The 16958-nt window shown below is 34.8% G+C and overlaps 1 protein-coding gene across 1 annotated transcript in view; it reads right to left on the bottom strand.

Annotated features, from left to right (window-relative positions):
• Positions 1-878: 878 nt before the first annotated feature.
• The window catches only part of LOC127431506 (solute carrier family 12 member 7-like), a 119326-nt gene continuing 103246 nt past the window's right edge, over positions 879-16958 (bottom strand). The window contains 10 exon segments of the mRNA XM_051681946.1: positions 879-4469; positions 8467-8600; positions 9557-9571; positions 10750-10925; positions 11972-12088; positions 13954-14022; positions 14024-14062; positions 14163-14294; positions 15794-15960; positions 16052-16247. Of these exon segments, the coding sequence (XP_051537906.1) occupies positions 4378-4469; positions 8467-8600; positions 9557-9571; positions 10750-10925; positions 11972-12088; positions 13954-14022; positions 14024-14062; positions 14163-14294; positions 15794-15960; positions 16052-16247 (1137 nt within the window). The 3' untranslated portion in view covers positions 879-4377.

Genomic DNA, 16958 nt, shown 5'->3' with positions numbered 1-16958 from the left:
TGTTTTATTCTGATATTTACATTTTATTCTAAACAACTAGTTTAACCACAGATTACAAAAAAGATCTTATTGTGTCTTTAGTGATTAAAAATTTCAAAAAATAAAATAAAAAGCTGAACAGCATGTTTTTGTTGAATCAGTTCACAAACCTTTACAGGTCCTTTTGATTAAAAAGCTCGCTCAGCCCCTAATTTACAAAGACCTTAGCCTGAAAACTATTGAATGAATTACATGTTCTAGTGATGCACCGAAATGAAAATTTTTGGCCAAAAACTTCTTGAGACACCTGGTCGAATGTTCAATGTATGTATATATATATATATATATATATATATATACACACATACATATACACAGTATATTTGAATTTGAAATAATTATCTATCGTATATGTATGTATATACTAATATATACAGTATATACTGTATACAAGCATATATATATATATATATATATATATATATATATATATATATATATATATATATATATATATATATATATAAACTGACTTGTGGCTAACATAAGCAAATATTTACCCTACAAAGTGCTAATGAATGTAGCCTACTTAGGAATACAAAACAAAGGACAAAAGCATACCTTCCTATTCTAAGTTTTTCTTGTATCTGTCCATCATCCATATTGTCAATATTTTTGTGAGTGGGGAAAAATCTGTGACAGTGTCACTCATTGATCCAGTTTCAGAAGAAAAGCGCGAATTTGCCCATTTGTACGGGTTGAATTGGACACGTTTGACACCGATAATTTAGAGTGCGGCTTGGCTCGAACACTAGGTGGGGATATTTTACCATGATATGTGACGTTAGCTCAAGCTAAACGGCCTCACAGCCTCTGAATACGCACGGAAAAACATATATATATATATATATATATATATATATATATATATATATATATATATATATATATATATATATATATATATAATGTTTTGAAAACCGAAAACAGCATTTTCGGCCAAAAATTTTCTGCAGCCGAAATGTCGGTGCATCCCTAACATGTTCAGTGAGAAAAAGAAATGACCACATAAAATTAAATGAAAATAAAAAAAATAGACAATTTCACACAATATCCCCATCTTTTCCTTGTCCTAAAATTCACCACATCTTCTAAAGGGAAACACAACATTCAACACAGTGCAGTGAAGAAATTACTGAAACAACACAAAATAAGATGAGCTAAAGTAACCATATCAATAACAACAGCCTTCTCTATGACAACACAATGTAGAAAAAATACATGGTTCTGGTAACAAAATACTGCACCGCTAACGGGGGTTTCAAAGAAACTGTCAAAGTAAATCCACCGAGGTGGGCTCTGGGTTTTAGGTAACGTGAGAAGGTATTGCATTCTTCAGACTTCTTCACACCACAGAAGAACTGTTGTCTCTTTATGCCTTCAAATATATTGCACACACTTGTTGAAAACAATGAAATATCAGCCAGTTGGAGCCATTCTAATGACCATTATTCAAATATCATATATATTGCTTTTTTTTGGCCCACGTAGGAAGATTCTAGTGTGACATTTGTATTACAACAGACAGCAAAAACATAGACGGTGAATGAACATTTGCAGTTTCTTTTCCTGTATTTTTGGCACACATCTTCCTATAATTCTGAATGATCAGATTAAGAGGACATTAAATCTACATAATGTACATGTTAAATACTATACACTGTGTTCTAACCAGGCACGGCGCGACTTTGCGTAATTTGTCTGTCCACATTGAAAGCGAAAACGCACAAAAGTCACAGTCAATCTGAACAAATCTGATGTTTTATATACAGTTATATGGAGCGAAATTTAGGACTTTAGTCTTGTCGCTCGACGTTGCATAAAGAACTCTTGCATCGTCAACAGATGCTCAAGTCGCCAGATATCGCCAACTCTCACTGACAGTTTTGGGTGTAATATGATTACAAAGTATACTGTAATCCAACTATTTTCAGTCAAAAAGTAGTGTAATAAATTACATTTTAAATTAGTGTAATCAGATTACAGTTACTTTTAAATACATGACTTCGGTTACACGAAGTAATAACATTTATATTATTAAAAATAATAATATTATTAAAAATAATATTTATGATTATATTTAAAACATGGATTACGTTCATACATACGTTTGTTTGCGTTTCTATGAACGAGGTGGAAAAAATACATTATTTTGAATTAGTTGAGGTGAAAAGCAAACTTTTCTATAAAAGGTTTTTAGAAAGTAACTTTAAAGTAATTAGTAATGTGGTTACTTTTCCATTAAGTGATGAGTAGTGTAATCTGATTACAAAGCAATTATATACAGTAGTTACTGTAATCTAATTACTTTTCAGTCAAAAAGTAGTGTAATAAATTAAAAAATATTAGTGTAATCAGATTAAAGATACAGTTACTTTTAAGTACATTACTTCGGTTATACATATTTCTAAAATAATATTTATGATTACATTTAAAACATGGATTACATTCAAACGTACGTCTGTTTGCGTTTCTACTAACAAGGGGGAATATAGACATTATTTTGAATTAGTTGAGGAAAAACAAACGTTTCTGTGAAGATCTTTTTGAAAGTATCTTTAAAAGTAATAGTATTGTGGTTACTTTTTCATGAAGTGATGAGTAGTGTAACTGATTACAATTTTAGAGAAGTAATCAGTAATTTTTTGGGTAACCCAACACTGCTCATTGATTTACGGCAGTGTGAAATCTCCTTAACGTGGAAGAGATTTTTAACACGTACTGCTTTATCACGTTGTGCCTGGTTAAAATGCATGCAGTGTAAGAAAATTGAAGGGACTCAAATTTGATATTTCCTATAAGCAATGTCTACAAACATGATTCCATGCTGAATGATTGCAGAGTGTATATAGTGTCTAAAGATTACTGAGTGCTTTAGTTAATGTCTAGTAGTAATGATAGTTAGTTGCACCAAGGCCCTCAGGATTGTCAACGCTCAACAAGTATTGGGCAACCCGACAACTTCACAAAGGGTTGTTCTCGTTGACGCCACCAGATGTCATCGCATTTCATATGCACCTCAAAACAGACATTGAATTTAGTTCCCGTTTATGAGGAAAACTCATTTATTGCTGAGAAAGTGCGATGTTAAGTGCTGGTTCCAATTTAAAACATCAAACCAGAGTATCTGTAGACATGTTAGCTTTGTGATTTGCTTTCATGATACAATTTTCAGACAAAAGTGCAATACAGCTGAAATCAACCTAACCCTAACAGTAAGTAGCTGATTTCAATGGTTTATGCCAAGTTGGAGCAACAAATCTGCAACGTAAAACGGTACCAGTGCCTGACGAATGTTATGGCTATTATCCTTAAACGTTGTTAGTATTTGATTCAACTATTATAATACAAAACCCTTGGTAACTTGATGTTATGTTAGGCCAGAGATGCCTTAATGATAAACAAAAGTTATTGCACATACCATATAATAAAGTCTATTCAGTAACGTAACAATTTTGACCACAACCAACATCCACACGCTGCACCGCTTCCAATGGCAAGCAAATTTGAAAAAACGCGACCAACTCAAACGTTCCCTTGATATTGGAATAAGAACCACGTCTTTTCACATCTCGGATATGGATTGGTTATATGGTGGGAAAAAGCGCATTTACGACTGACTCATTGAGGGTGGATATTAGTTTGGGTTTCAAGCGACAATTTGAATCGTAGCTAACGTATGCAAAAAAAAAAAAAAAAAATATTGCAGAGTCACAATGGAGACATGTGGATGGACGGTTTATGGATGAATCGATATTAAACAGGTTGCGCTGTCGAAACACATTAAGCATTAGCTTTGTAAGCAACGTTCAAACGTGTGCATTTTAAAAACTTGAAAGCAGTTATTAAAAACATTGTGTGCTGCAGATTGTTCAGCACACTAAAACAGACTTTGGTTCTGAACACTGAAGTCGGATTGTACGTGCCTTCGTAAAATCAAAACGAAGCGAAAACCAACTAAACAAAAAGCAACAACAGATCATGTTTGTATACACACTGCCACAGGCAGATGTTAGACAACAAACAGACATAAAAACCTAGCATAGTTTGTATGAACAATAAAACAATAAAACAGTCAATGAGGATAAATTAAAGTGTCTGCGTTATAAATCAAGCCGGTGGTCTTCTAGCAGCTCATCTGTTCCATCTCAGTTTTCATTGGTGCTTCATGCGAGCTTTCTTCACGAGGGCCAAAAACGACATTGTCCGCTAACAAACTCACAGCCGGGTGTAATGCCACAATAAAAACCCGACCACTAGGTTTTCCAAAGACACCCAGCTATGCTCTGAAAAAACAACCGAAATTCTTGCCGGTGGGGCGTTGGGCCACACTCGATTTTATGAATATATGGTGATGACCTCACGGCCACCTCCGCGCACTAACAAGACCCGATTGAGGCCTTCCATCATAACCTCTAGAAACTCCATGTCTGAGAGGCGTCAGTCAAGGATCAACAACATAAAAACAACATAAATGTCATGGATATGATGACTATTTAAAGACTCCATAGCTTTAATTAATATATGAATTCTTTGCAATGCTTTTGAATACAGCTTGATAATTATGTTACATTGGTTTTCCAAAACCACTAAACCACTTTTTTTCTCCCCAATTTGGGATGCCCAATTCCCAATGTGCTCCCAAAGTCCTCGTGGTGGCGTAGTGACTCACCGCAATCCGGGTGGCGGAGGACAAATCTCAGTTGCCTCCGTGTCTGAGACAATCAATCTGCGCATCTTATCACGTGGCTTGTTGAGACGTAGTGCGTGTGGAGGCTTCACGCTATTCTCCACGGCGTCCACGCACAACTCACCACGTGCCCCACTGAGAGTGAGAACCACATTATAGAGGAGGTTACCCCAATGCGACTCTACCCTCCCTAGCAACCGGGCCAATTTGGTTGCTTATGAAGCCTGACTGGAGTCACTCAGCACACCCTGGATTCGAACTCGTGACTCCAGGTGTGGTAGTCGTCGTCTCTACTCGCTGAGCTAACCAGGCCCCCTAAAGACCATAATTTCTACCTCTAACTGCTCCAAGAGCTTTGAAGCTACATCCACCAAAACTTGCACAGACTTTCATTTTATTCGGATTTGATGTGCTGTATCTTTTCTAACTGATTGGACTTATGTTTTTTTCCATAGCGGACCTTTGAAGTGGTTTAAAAATCCCACAGACTTCCATTGACTTGACCTACCTACCTAACTAACTAACTAACTAACTACCTACCTATCTATCTATCTGTTTGTTTGTTTATCAAAAATTGTTCTGTCTGTTTGATTGTAGGGGTTGTGAAACCTTTCAACTTCAAACTTTTAAAAGATTTCAAGCTTTCAGGCCAGGCTTTTTCAAGCCAACATCATTGTCTTGACAAACTTTACCAAACCAGTTATATATTTATAGTTGTAATTATATTCAATTATGTAATATATATTTTTTAATGTAAGTTAAATGTAATGAATGAACAAACTTTGCTTGTAATTGTATTATTATTATTATTATATTTGCACTTAAAATAAAGGATAATATATGTCGTAAAACATATAATCAGGGTTCCCACTCTTTTCAAGGCACAATTTTCCAGGACATTTTATGTGCCTAAAGGGTGTAATATTCATAAAAAAGAAATACATGAGAGGTCATAATGTATATTGTGGTTATTGGATGGTTATTTTTTTATTTATTTATTTTTTTCAGAATTTCGCATTCAACAGTTTAATTACATTTTAACATCTAAATGATGTCTAAACAAATTAATTCATTAAAACTTTAATCAAATGAAAATATAATTATTTTAATTATATAATTTTTTTTAACATTACATTGCATTCTTTTTTTTTATCAAATGAAGTGCTTTTATACAAAATCCTCACAGCACAATAAAAAAAATAAAAAAACACAGGAGATATGTTTTTAAATTAAATGCTGCACTACAGATCATCACAAATGTGAGAAATTGCTTTAATACATTATTATGATCACTATTTAATTACAGTAAATATTACATTACTAAACAGTAGTAATATATCTTTTTCCCATTTCACCATTTAAATTGAGCTTTTATTTTGGCGTTTCTATGTGCTTTTGATGGTAGTTTCCCACATGTAATTATTAAACCCCAATATTTAATGTGGTTTGATTAAATAAATATATAGTCTGTATGTGCGGCGCACTTCAGAGTGCTCTGCTTCACACATTCATTTTGAAGCACGCAGCACATCCAGATTATACACCGATCAGCCAAAACATTAAAACCGCCTGCCTAATATTGTGTAGGTCCCCCTTGTGGCACCAAAACAGTACCAACCCGCATCTCAGAACAGCATTCAGAGATGATATTCTTCTCACCACAATTGTACAGAGCGGTTATCTGAGTTACCGTAGACTTTGTCAGTTCAAACCAGTCTGTTCATTCTCTGTTCACCTCTCTCATCAACAAGGCGTTTCCGTCCACAGAACTGCCGCTCACTGGATGTTTTTGGCACCATTCTGAGTAAATTCTAGAGACTGTTGTGTGTGAAAATCCCAGAAAAACCAACAATCATCCATGCGATTATCTAATCAGCCAATCATGTGGCAGCAGTGCAGTGCATAAAATCATGCAGATACGGGTCAGGAGCTTCTGTTAATGTTCACATCAACCATCAGAATGGGGAAAAATGTGATCTCAGTGATTTGGAGCGTGGCATGATTGTTGATTGAATGGTGCCAAAAACAAAAAACATCCAGTGAGCGGCAGTTCTGTGGATGGAAATGTCTTGTTGATGAGAGAGGTCAACAGAGAATGGCCAGACTGGTTCGAACTGGCAAAGTCTACGGTAACTCAGATAACCGCTCTTTACAATTGTGGTGAGAAGAATATCATCTCAGAATAGCTGTTTTGGTGGCACGAGGGGGATCTACACAATGTTAGGCAGTCTGTTTTAATGTTGTGGCTGATTGGTGTATATTTACTGAATCAAATCACAGCTTTTTTGAGGTTTAATAATCACACTAATATAGATTGCAATTTTAATTTGATTAATTGTGCATTCAAACATTAATTTTCATCCCAAATATGTCAAGTTCCGTGAAATTCCGCATTTTATAGCTAATGCGATTTTTATGACTGGATACTGTGATTCCGTCCCTGCTTGCTGCATCGCATAAATCATAGGGCCCTTCATGTGATAACTGCGGTATAAGCGGACTCCGATCTATGAATTATTGAATATTAATTCATATCCTGTTAGGAACTGGTGATGCAACTAAATTAAGCACTGAATAAGTAACAAACTAACAAGTCCTTAACTAAGCACTTAGTTTAAAGTTTACGTCCCAACTTAAGTGAGACCTTACCCACAGCTGCTGTAACCCTACCCAGATGAGCAAGGAATGCACCTGACAGAGCATCGTTCATTAAAGTTAACTTTGATGTTGTTTCACAATGCACAGCCAGCGACAGTGACAAAACGATACAAATGTGTATTTGATACTGATCCCGAGTCCCGATTGCTACCATGTTTTTTTACATGTAAAAACAAATTGTTAGCGACAGTCAAACAGTTTTATTATACTAAAATATTTTCCAGGACATTTAGGTATTTTTCTCATTTTCTATTACTTTTCCAGACTGGAAAACTGCATTGCAAAATGTAAGGTTTTCCAGGACACGTGGGAACCCTGATAATAGTTAAACAACAGTACCTGGGGAGCCTGGGTACCTCAGCAAGTAAAGACGCTGACTATCACCCCTGGAGTCATGAGTTTGAATCCAGGGAGTGCTGAGTGACTCCAGTCCGGCTTCATAAGCAACCAAATTGGCCGGTTGCTAGGGAGGGTATTCACATGGGGTAACCTCCTTGTGGTCGCTATAATGTGGTTCGCTCTTGGTGGGGTGTGTGGTGAGTTGTGCGTGGATGCCGTGGAGAATAGCGTGACGCCCCCACACGTGCTAGGTCTCCGCGATAACACGCTCAACAAGTCACGTGATAAGATGCACGGATTGACGGTCTCAGACGTGGAGGCAACTGAGATTCATCCTCCGCCACCCGGATTGAGGCGAGTCACTACACCACCACGAGGACTTAGAGCGCATTGGGAATTGGGCATTCCAAATTGGGGAGAAAAGGGGAGAAAATTCCAACAAAACACACAAAAAAAAATACTTTACCTTTAATTTCAGCTCTACTGTTTCAGATATTGCTTCTTGGAAAACATGAAACTCTAGTGATTGTGATTTTTAGTAAGCGTGATAAATAAATGCTAAAATTTTCAATACCATCCTTTACAGAGATTTAACCGTGGTTAATGGGTGTTGTTAGGCATAACATGAAGTTTGGTGCCCAATACCCACTTCAATCAGTGGGTATCAATCTTACAGCCGGAACTAAATAAATTATAAATGTGAGTTTGGCAATGGTCAAGTGCAGTTTTTGTAAGGATACAGTTTTCATCGCCACCCCTGTTCCTTGGAGGTCCAGGCATGTTGAGGAGGACGAGGTGCGCCCCCTGTGACTTGTTGACCACCACTTCATTCAGTTTCACCGCCGTGTGCATGCAACGCACGTTAGACTGGTTTCTGTGTCAGAAAGTCAAAATGTGACAAAACAAAGAGATCTTAAGGCCTAAATGTAAGATTGCAGTTTAAAATTCCTGTCCACTAACAAATATTTGGCTCTGTACTGTCCATTTTGTTTTGTTTATTGTTTAGTTTTTTGCTGTGTTTCGAGATAAAGTATATTCAACCTTGATTCGAAATAAACAGGAAAAAACATGACTAAAGTAATGATGATACTATTTTAAAACTCCAGAATTAGGCTATCAAGCATTGCAATTTAAAGCAAACGTTTTATTAATAATATACATGAATCTAAAATGTACTTTGCTTGTAATTTGACTGTAAAGTGTCCTACACATAATTGAAGTATACTATGTTTGCACCTAAATTAAAGCATGATATGCATCATACATTATATAATAAAGCCATTTGATGTTAGCGTGCACAGCATTAATATAACACATGCATGGCATGATATGCACATCGTCTTGGCATAAACTGCATCACGAATACGAACAGGTCAATTTGAAACTTGTGCTCTCCAGCGCCACCTGGTGCCACCCTATAAACTGCATTAAATATGCAACCTTAACTGTTTTACTAAACAAAAATGTATAAATAAAATACAACAAAATATTAAAGAAAAATGTATGTAATTTTAATATAATTGTTATGAAATATTCATTAATCTATAACAGAGTTATCATGTTTTCCAGTGGCACAAAATGTGAGGCAAAAACACAAGTTTTCCTGCACATTTCCTAAAAACTAACAGATGCTTTTAACTCAAGCCATGACAGATATAATGGTATGTAGGACGTAAACACACATGCATGCTTGCACATACATCAGAAGCACGCACACTTGAATAAATCCAGCTTTCTTGCAGGGTTATGGGGCAGGACAGCAAGTAAACAAACACAGGCACACATACACAGACACATATACACAGAACGGGACAGAGAAATATGACTTACAGACTCTCCCATTCTCTAGAAGGAGAAAAACAAGACAAAACAACAGACACAAATGCTTAGATGCTTTCTCAAGCTGAACACGCCACACTCGCTTCAAGAGAAAATCATGAATGCTGTCTGAAATTTGTTTTTTTTTAACAAAAAGTGTCTAGGTTTGATACAGCATTATTTATTATTATTTTGGTATTTTTTGTGAGATTCATCTTTTAAAATAGAAAAAGGAAGTTTCTTGAACAAGATATTCTAGATTGAATTACATTAAACATCGGGGCGAATCTCACAAAACCGTCAAGAACGTGTGCTGGTCATATTTCAGCCCAAAATCAAAAGAGAGAAATTGTATTTTGCACAAAGAAAGTGAAGCATTTTTTGCATTATTATTTTCCTGATAATTAAACACATTTTACCTACAAATTCTCATTATTATAATGCAGAAAAAAAACCTCTTAAATTCTGATTCCTGTAATGTGTAAAAAATGAATATAAATATTTTTTTTTTTTATAAATAAATATAAATAAACTTTATCATGGTTATACTGACTTGAATTAATAAAATTTAAACGCAAAATAAAAATTAAATACATGTCAATAAATTTACAAATATTTAAATAAAATAATAAAAATACAATTCATTTAAATAGCTTTAAATAAAATAAAAAAAAATAATAAAATAATGCATTTTAAATAATAAAAATTACAAAAAATTACACAAATTTATTATTTCAATTTTTAAGGGCACTGAGAACATTGAAAATCACTTTTCATTCATGAAAATCACAACTGTGTTTTTTTAAGTTTAAAATGTGCTTAATCTTCATGACAATAATGTTGTAATGCAAAAAATCATAATGGTAAATATAATTAAGTCTAAAATAGATGTGACCTAGACATGTTTTCATGAGATTCACCTATTAAATCATTAAGAACCATTAAGAGGACACCTGAATATTATTTTTAATAATGGATAAAGATCAAAAGACGTGTCATTAAATACACTGACCAGATGTCAATCTTTGAAGAAACACAAAAACACAGAGGAACACTCTGGTCATGCCGTTTCACGTGAAATATTGCAGTGCAGGAAGTGATGTCACACGTCTCACCCAGCACACTCCATGCACACTCGTTCAAACTCAAGTCTACTACAGATGTTTTTTCATAAAATAGCCATGTAGAGAAATGTGCAAACTTACGGTTTCATGTTGAAAAGGTCCCGTATGGCCATGTTTGCAAAGGGCTCCCGGTTACGATTGCGTTCAGTGAAGAACTTCTCTTTGGTCCAGGTCATGTGGACTCGCGCTGGCGTCGCATCGGCCTTGTCGTTTAACGTGGCGTGAGAAGCCGTATTTCTGTCGTGGATCAGCTGGGCCTGTGGTATCATCACAATCACCAATAAAATCACAAATGAACATCATAAAATATACCATCTTTCATGTGTTCGCCTTTTAAATTACGCAAATATAAAGTTTTTTCTTGTCCTTTTTTTTTTTCTCCCCAGTTTGGAATGCCCAATTCCCAAATGTGCTCTAAGTCCTCGTGGTGGCGTAGTGACTCGTCTCAATATGGGTGGCGGAGGATGAATCTCAGTTGCCTCCGCGTCCGAGACCGTCAATCCGCACATCTTATCACGTGGCTTGTTGAGCGCGTTACCGCTGAGACATAGCGCGTGTGGAGGCCCACGCTATTCTCCGTGGCATCCACGCACAACTCACCACGCGCCCCACCGAGAGCGAGAACCACATTATAGCGACCACGAGGAGGTGACCCCATGTGACTCTACCCTGCCTAGCAACCGGGCCAATTTGGTTGCTTAGGAGACCTGGCTGGAGTCACTCAGCACGCCCTGGATTCGAACTTGCGACTCCAGGGGTGGTAGTCAGCGTCTTTACCACTGAGCTACCCAGGCCCCCTTTTCTTGTCCTTTTAAATACAATCATCCAACAAAACATTTTGATATCAATATAGAAAGAGAACATGTCAGATTAATTGTTTAGTTTGTCTACAAATGCAAACAACATTCATGCAACTATGTTAGTCTAAATTGTTGAAATGGCAATAATATTCTGACTGCTAACATGCAACATACATGTAAGAATGGAAAATCTGTTAACTATATACTGAGACGTTTATGGGAATGAAAGGAAACACGAGAGGTCACGAGGGGTCACAAGGGTGCAGATCTAACCGTGCATGACATCGCTGATCATGCATAATGGAATGAGGTTTCTGAAGGGAGATATAACACCGTTACAGGTACAGAGCTAATGCTGAAGCTACACACACACCAATGTCATTTGGTGCAAACTAATCATGTAATTTCTGCTTTGTATGATTGTTCTCAACATTTTTGGCTCTGCACTTGTAGGTGTTTACTCCAGGATGGTGGTCGTAGGGTTCAGCCTTTGAGTTCACTACCTCATCTTGATTAACATCATCTAGTTGGGAGCTCTGGTTATTGACGCCCGAGCTGTGTGCCCCACTCTGGTGCTTCCTCCGAATGGAGCTACGCGATTCGTCAGTGATGCTTTGAATCTGGGATGTTTGTCCCCAACAGTAGTAGAAATAAAAGAGGGACCACAAGTCAAAAAACTATAAAATGGTGTGCCACAGGGTACGGTTCTGGATTTGTTTATATTATCCACACATGCAGGAGAATCAAAACCAGAATGATTTATTTATTTTAAGGTTATCAAAGTAGCAATCTGAAACACTTCAGCTGAATACAGATTAAAAAATAAATAAAATAAATAAATAAATAAAAAATATTTCTGTTAGAATAATGTGATATTTAAGTTTGTTCCAGGATCAAGAAATGTCCAGGTCATATTTCACCACTAGATCAAAATAAATATATTAGAAAAATAAGTAAATTATTTGTTTTACATTTAAATGTATTTTTATATTTATTTACAATCTAAATAACATTAGTGTATTAAATAATACATGAAATATTAATATTCACAATTTCTTTCACATTAAAGTATTTTTTTCCCCAGAAAAATAATCATGTAAAATTGTGAGGATTAAATGTGGATAATAGTGTTACAGTTAATCATAATTGTAATCTTAATTTCTTTAGGCAAAATATAAGTTTTTTAATTTTTTTGGAGTAAAATTTGACCGGAGCATATTCTCATGAGATACAATTCAACAAATACTATCATGATATACTTTACAAATGTACTTAACATTAGTGTTTTAAATAATATATATATATATATATATATATATATGTTTTTCACATTAAATAAAGTATTTTAATTTTATTTTTATTTTTTCAGAAAAATATAAATAAAAAATTTGGAGGTTTAAACATGGATAATGTTTCAGTGCAAAAAAAGAAAAAAACAAACAATCATAATTAAAATCTTAATTTTTTTATGCACAATATGTTTATTTATTTATTTATTTTGGGGGGGGGGTAAAATTTGACCTGGACATGAGATTCAACAAATACTACGATGATATACTTTAAAAATGTACTTTACAATCTAAATAACATTAATGTATTAAATACTAATATTTATAATTTTTACATTAAAGTAATTACATTTTTCTCAGAAAAATATTTGTTAAAAATTTGGAGGTGTAAATGTGGATAATGTAAAAAAAAAAAAAATCTTAATCATAATTTTAATCAGAGTTTATGCAAAAAAAACTCATTTTTATATATATATATATATATATATATATATATATATATATATATATATATATATATATATATATATATATATTTATTTTAATTATTAATTTTTATTTATTTTTAAGTAAAATTTGACCTGGGCATGTTCTCATAAGATTCAATACAACAAATACTATCATGATATACTTTACAAATGTACTTTACAATCTAAAAAGCATTAGTGTATTAAATAATAATTCTCATTATTTTTTTCATATTCAAGTATTTAAATTTTTTTCTGAATAATATTATTTACAAATTGTGAGGTTTAAATATGGATAATAGTGTTAAAGTGAAAAAAAAAAATATATATATATAATCTTAACTATTTATAATTTTAATCTCAATTTCTTTATGTACAATATAATTCATTGTTTTCTTTTAATTTCAGGGTGAAATATGACCTGGACATGTTCTTGACAGTTTTCGTGAAAGTCACCCATTTATTAAAAATGAAGATACTGTAGGTACATTTCACTGCAAATACATTTCAACAGCATTAAGGTTTAGGCCACATCCACACTAATACATTTTCTTTTAAAAATGCATTGACGTTTATGCCTCTTTCATACACAGAAAAAGATTTTCGAAAACGCTCTCCATTACTACATACTTTGTAAAATGACGTAAGAAACTGAAAACGGATTAGTGTGGAGAGCAGTTTATTACAGCACAACGCTCTTGAAAACAGAACTTGATGATGAAACATCACCTCTCTTTCCCTCTCCGTCCGCGAGAGCTGCATCTGTTTGAGCATCTGTGAGCGCTGCTCCATCACCAGACGTCTTCTCATACGTGAACGCCGAGATGTCACTATCATGCTGGAGACAAAAACACACAGAGAAAACAATGACATCTGACAACAACCAAGAACAACTAAAACCTCACCATAAAATAAAGTCAGAAGCATCATCTCCTCACCATCTCCACGACCTCCACCTCAGCATCCAAACGCAGGTGATAAAGGAACATCTGCAGATCTTTCTTCATCTGGATACTGTTGTCATCCATCTGAGCCACGGTGAAAATGCGCATCTTGCATTTCCTCCACACCTGCGAGAGAGAGAAGCTCATTAAAGCTCATTTCTTTTGGGTAGGTCAGACTCAAACCTACCATTAGAGCAACAGCCCATACGTGTCAGGAGCATGTGTACCAAGGGCTCTGATGAAATGTATTTTAATTTTTTTTTCTGATATTTTTTGTCAATAAATAAATAATTCCTCACCAGTCCACCCAATCAATCTAGAACTAAACTGCCAAAATGGTTTGTTCGGAAATCGTTGCATTTATGTCATCACACCCATGAGCTCATTAACATATGCCTGCCCACATTTACATGTCATTACATATCATCAATAAGTATTTGGTAAAATGACTGTTAAATAAATAGGGATGCACCAATGTTTCGGCCAATTAATGACCAAATTAAAACCATCTTCAAAACGGTTTAAGCATGAAAATGCTGATGTGAAAAAATGATGGTTAATTTATAATTACTTATCATCACAATTCAAATGTACAATCTAGAAATAATAATAGCCACAATATGTAGAAGGGTTGACACTCCTAAGAACATGTAATATTTAATTTTTATTCGTTCTCACATTAATGAGGAAAGAACGTTGTAAAGTGACACTTGTGAAAGCAGCACTTACCTATACATGATGAGGTAAAAGCATCCAAACGCTTTGAAAACAGCAAACTTTGACTTCTGAGACATTGGTATGGTATCCATTATGTCTGCACTATTGATTGAGTTAAGATTGAAATCACAATATGGTCTTGCGCAATTACAAAAGCTTGAAAGGCTGCGTTTAAAAATAGACTGCAAACAGTGCTTCAATCAGCATTGTGTAGGAAAGTGGCGCCCTCTAGCGGTCTGGACGGCATTTTCCATTATTCATTACACCACGATAGAACTTGTTAAAAGGTCGTTTTGTTCCTTTGGTTACTTTTTATTTTTAATTGATGTGGTGGACATTTCCGTTGAATTGCCCAACATAATATGAATTTGTGATGTTCTATTATATACAGTACAAACATGTAAAATGTGAGTTCTGTGTTTTTGAACTGCAAAAACAGAAGTGCAAAAAAATTTTTAAAGTCTAAAATAATATGTTTTTACATCAAGCATCATGTTATGATATTTAGTTATTTAAAAAATTTGTTTTTAGCTTTTTACCTTCTATTTATCTTTCATTGTGGCTCTCTTTACATTTTTGGCCTGTCTTGTGTTCAACAGATCCATTTCATGTTCAATGGAAATTACTTATTGTTAGAACAAAAGCTACATTTTAAAAACACAATTCCTGAGTAAAACTTGGATCTGATGACAAAATAAGGTGGCAAAATAACGGTATTGGCATTGGTATCGGCCAATAGTTATTTGTTAAAATCGATATCGGCCAAAAATGTTCATATCGGTGCATCCCTTATTATAAATAAACTAAATTATGACTGTTTTTGATGCAAAAACCTCGACTAATATTATAAGTGGGCAAAAGTTTAACATGTAAACCCTTTGAAGTTTCAGTGTGATGATGACATGTACCTTGTGCTGTCGCAATAAGAACGGCAGCAGCATCAACATCCCACCATCATGAACGATCCACCACACGTCAATTGTTCCTTCACTAAGACGCTCTTGATGAGGGAAACTGTCCACGTTCTTCGCTACCAGCAGAGCCTGATGGGCCGCAGTGGTCTCTCGAATGGTTTCTATGGATGAAAGAGTGAGAATCCCATTAAATAAAGGCAAATTATCAGGTGGAAATTCGTGGAAGGATTTTTAAATAGGTGAGACACGAACCTATGAAGCTTTTCCAGGACTGCGGGTCGTTCGACTGTTTCCAGTTTCCCGGCCAAGCCATCAGAACACTGTTGTGCTTCATTCCTCCAAGACCAGCTGATTGGACAAGGTGAGAGATGCCGTCACGCAGGTTTGATGACACCACAACGTGACAGAAGCCTTTTGTCTTCTCTGCAGTCATCGCTGCTTTGATGTTCTATGGAGGTAAATTTGTTTCATCAAATATTAGTGTGATTCCAAATGCTCGTCATCTAAAGTCACTGACATGGATTTTAATAAATAACAGAAAAACATACAATATAATGCATGACTGAGCAAGGAAATATAATTCCTCTTTGTTGACACTAGGTGTCAGTATGACTTAAATAATTTGATTTTGCCATGCAACTCAACAGCCTGTTCATTCAGTTACACACACTGCCTTCACATTTTGTGTATGTTTGTTTGTACTGTGTATAAAGTGACAATAATTTTACATAAGAGTGAACATGGGTTTTTAAACGTCTTGATGCCAAGGACCCTCAAATATGTGAGAAAAATAGTTAACATTATATTATAAAGACGTATTGTTTGCTAAATTTCAATAACTGGCTTTTAAAGTGCCATTGTACTAAAGCTACATTAATTATTCAAATTTTATATGGAAAATATACACTTTTTATTCACCAAGAACACACTAACAACTACTTAGTAGGGTTGCTCCGATGCTAAAATTTTGGCTTCGGTACGATACCAGCCCTGGTACCTCGGTATTGACACTAAATCAATACTATAATCAACAAATAAAAAGCCTCAGATTTTTGATGAAATTACACAGAACATGACAATTAAAAGAACTGTCTCAGTCTCACAGATTCAAATTATGTGTTTTCCGTTTAAATTTTTCTGGATTCCATGTTAATATTTT

The sequence above is a fragment of the Myxocyprinus asiaticus genome, chromosome 41, assembly GCF_019703515.2.
Source record: "Myxocyprinus asiaticus isolate MX2 ecotype Aquarium Trade chromosome 41, UBuf_Myxa_2, whole genome shotgun sequence".
Classification (NCBI taxonomy): Eukaryota; Metazoa; Chordata; class Actinopteri; order Cypriniformes; family Catostomidae; genus Myxocyprinus; species Myxocyprinus asiaticus.
The sequence above is the reverse complement of the archived record's forward strand: the minus strand, read 5'-3'. Positions and strand labels throughout refer to the sequence as shown.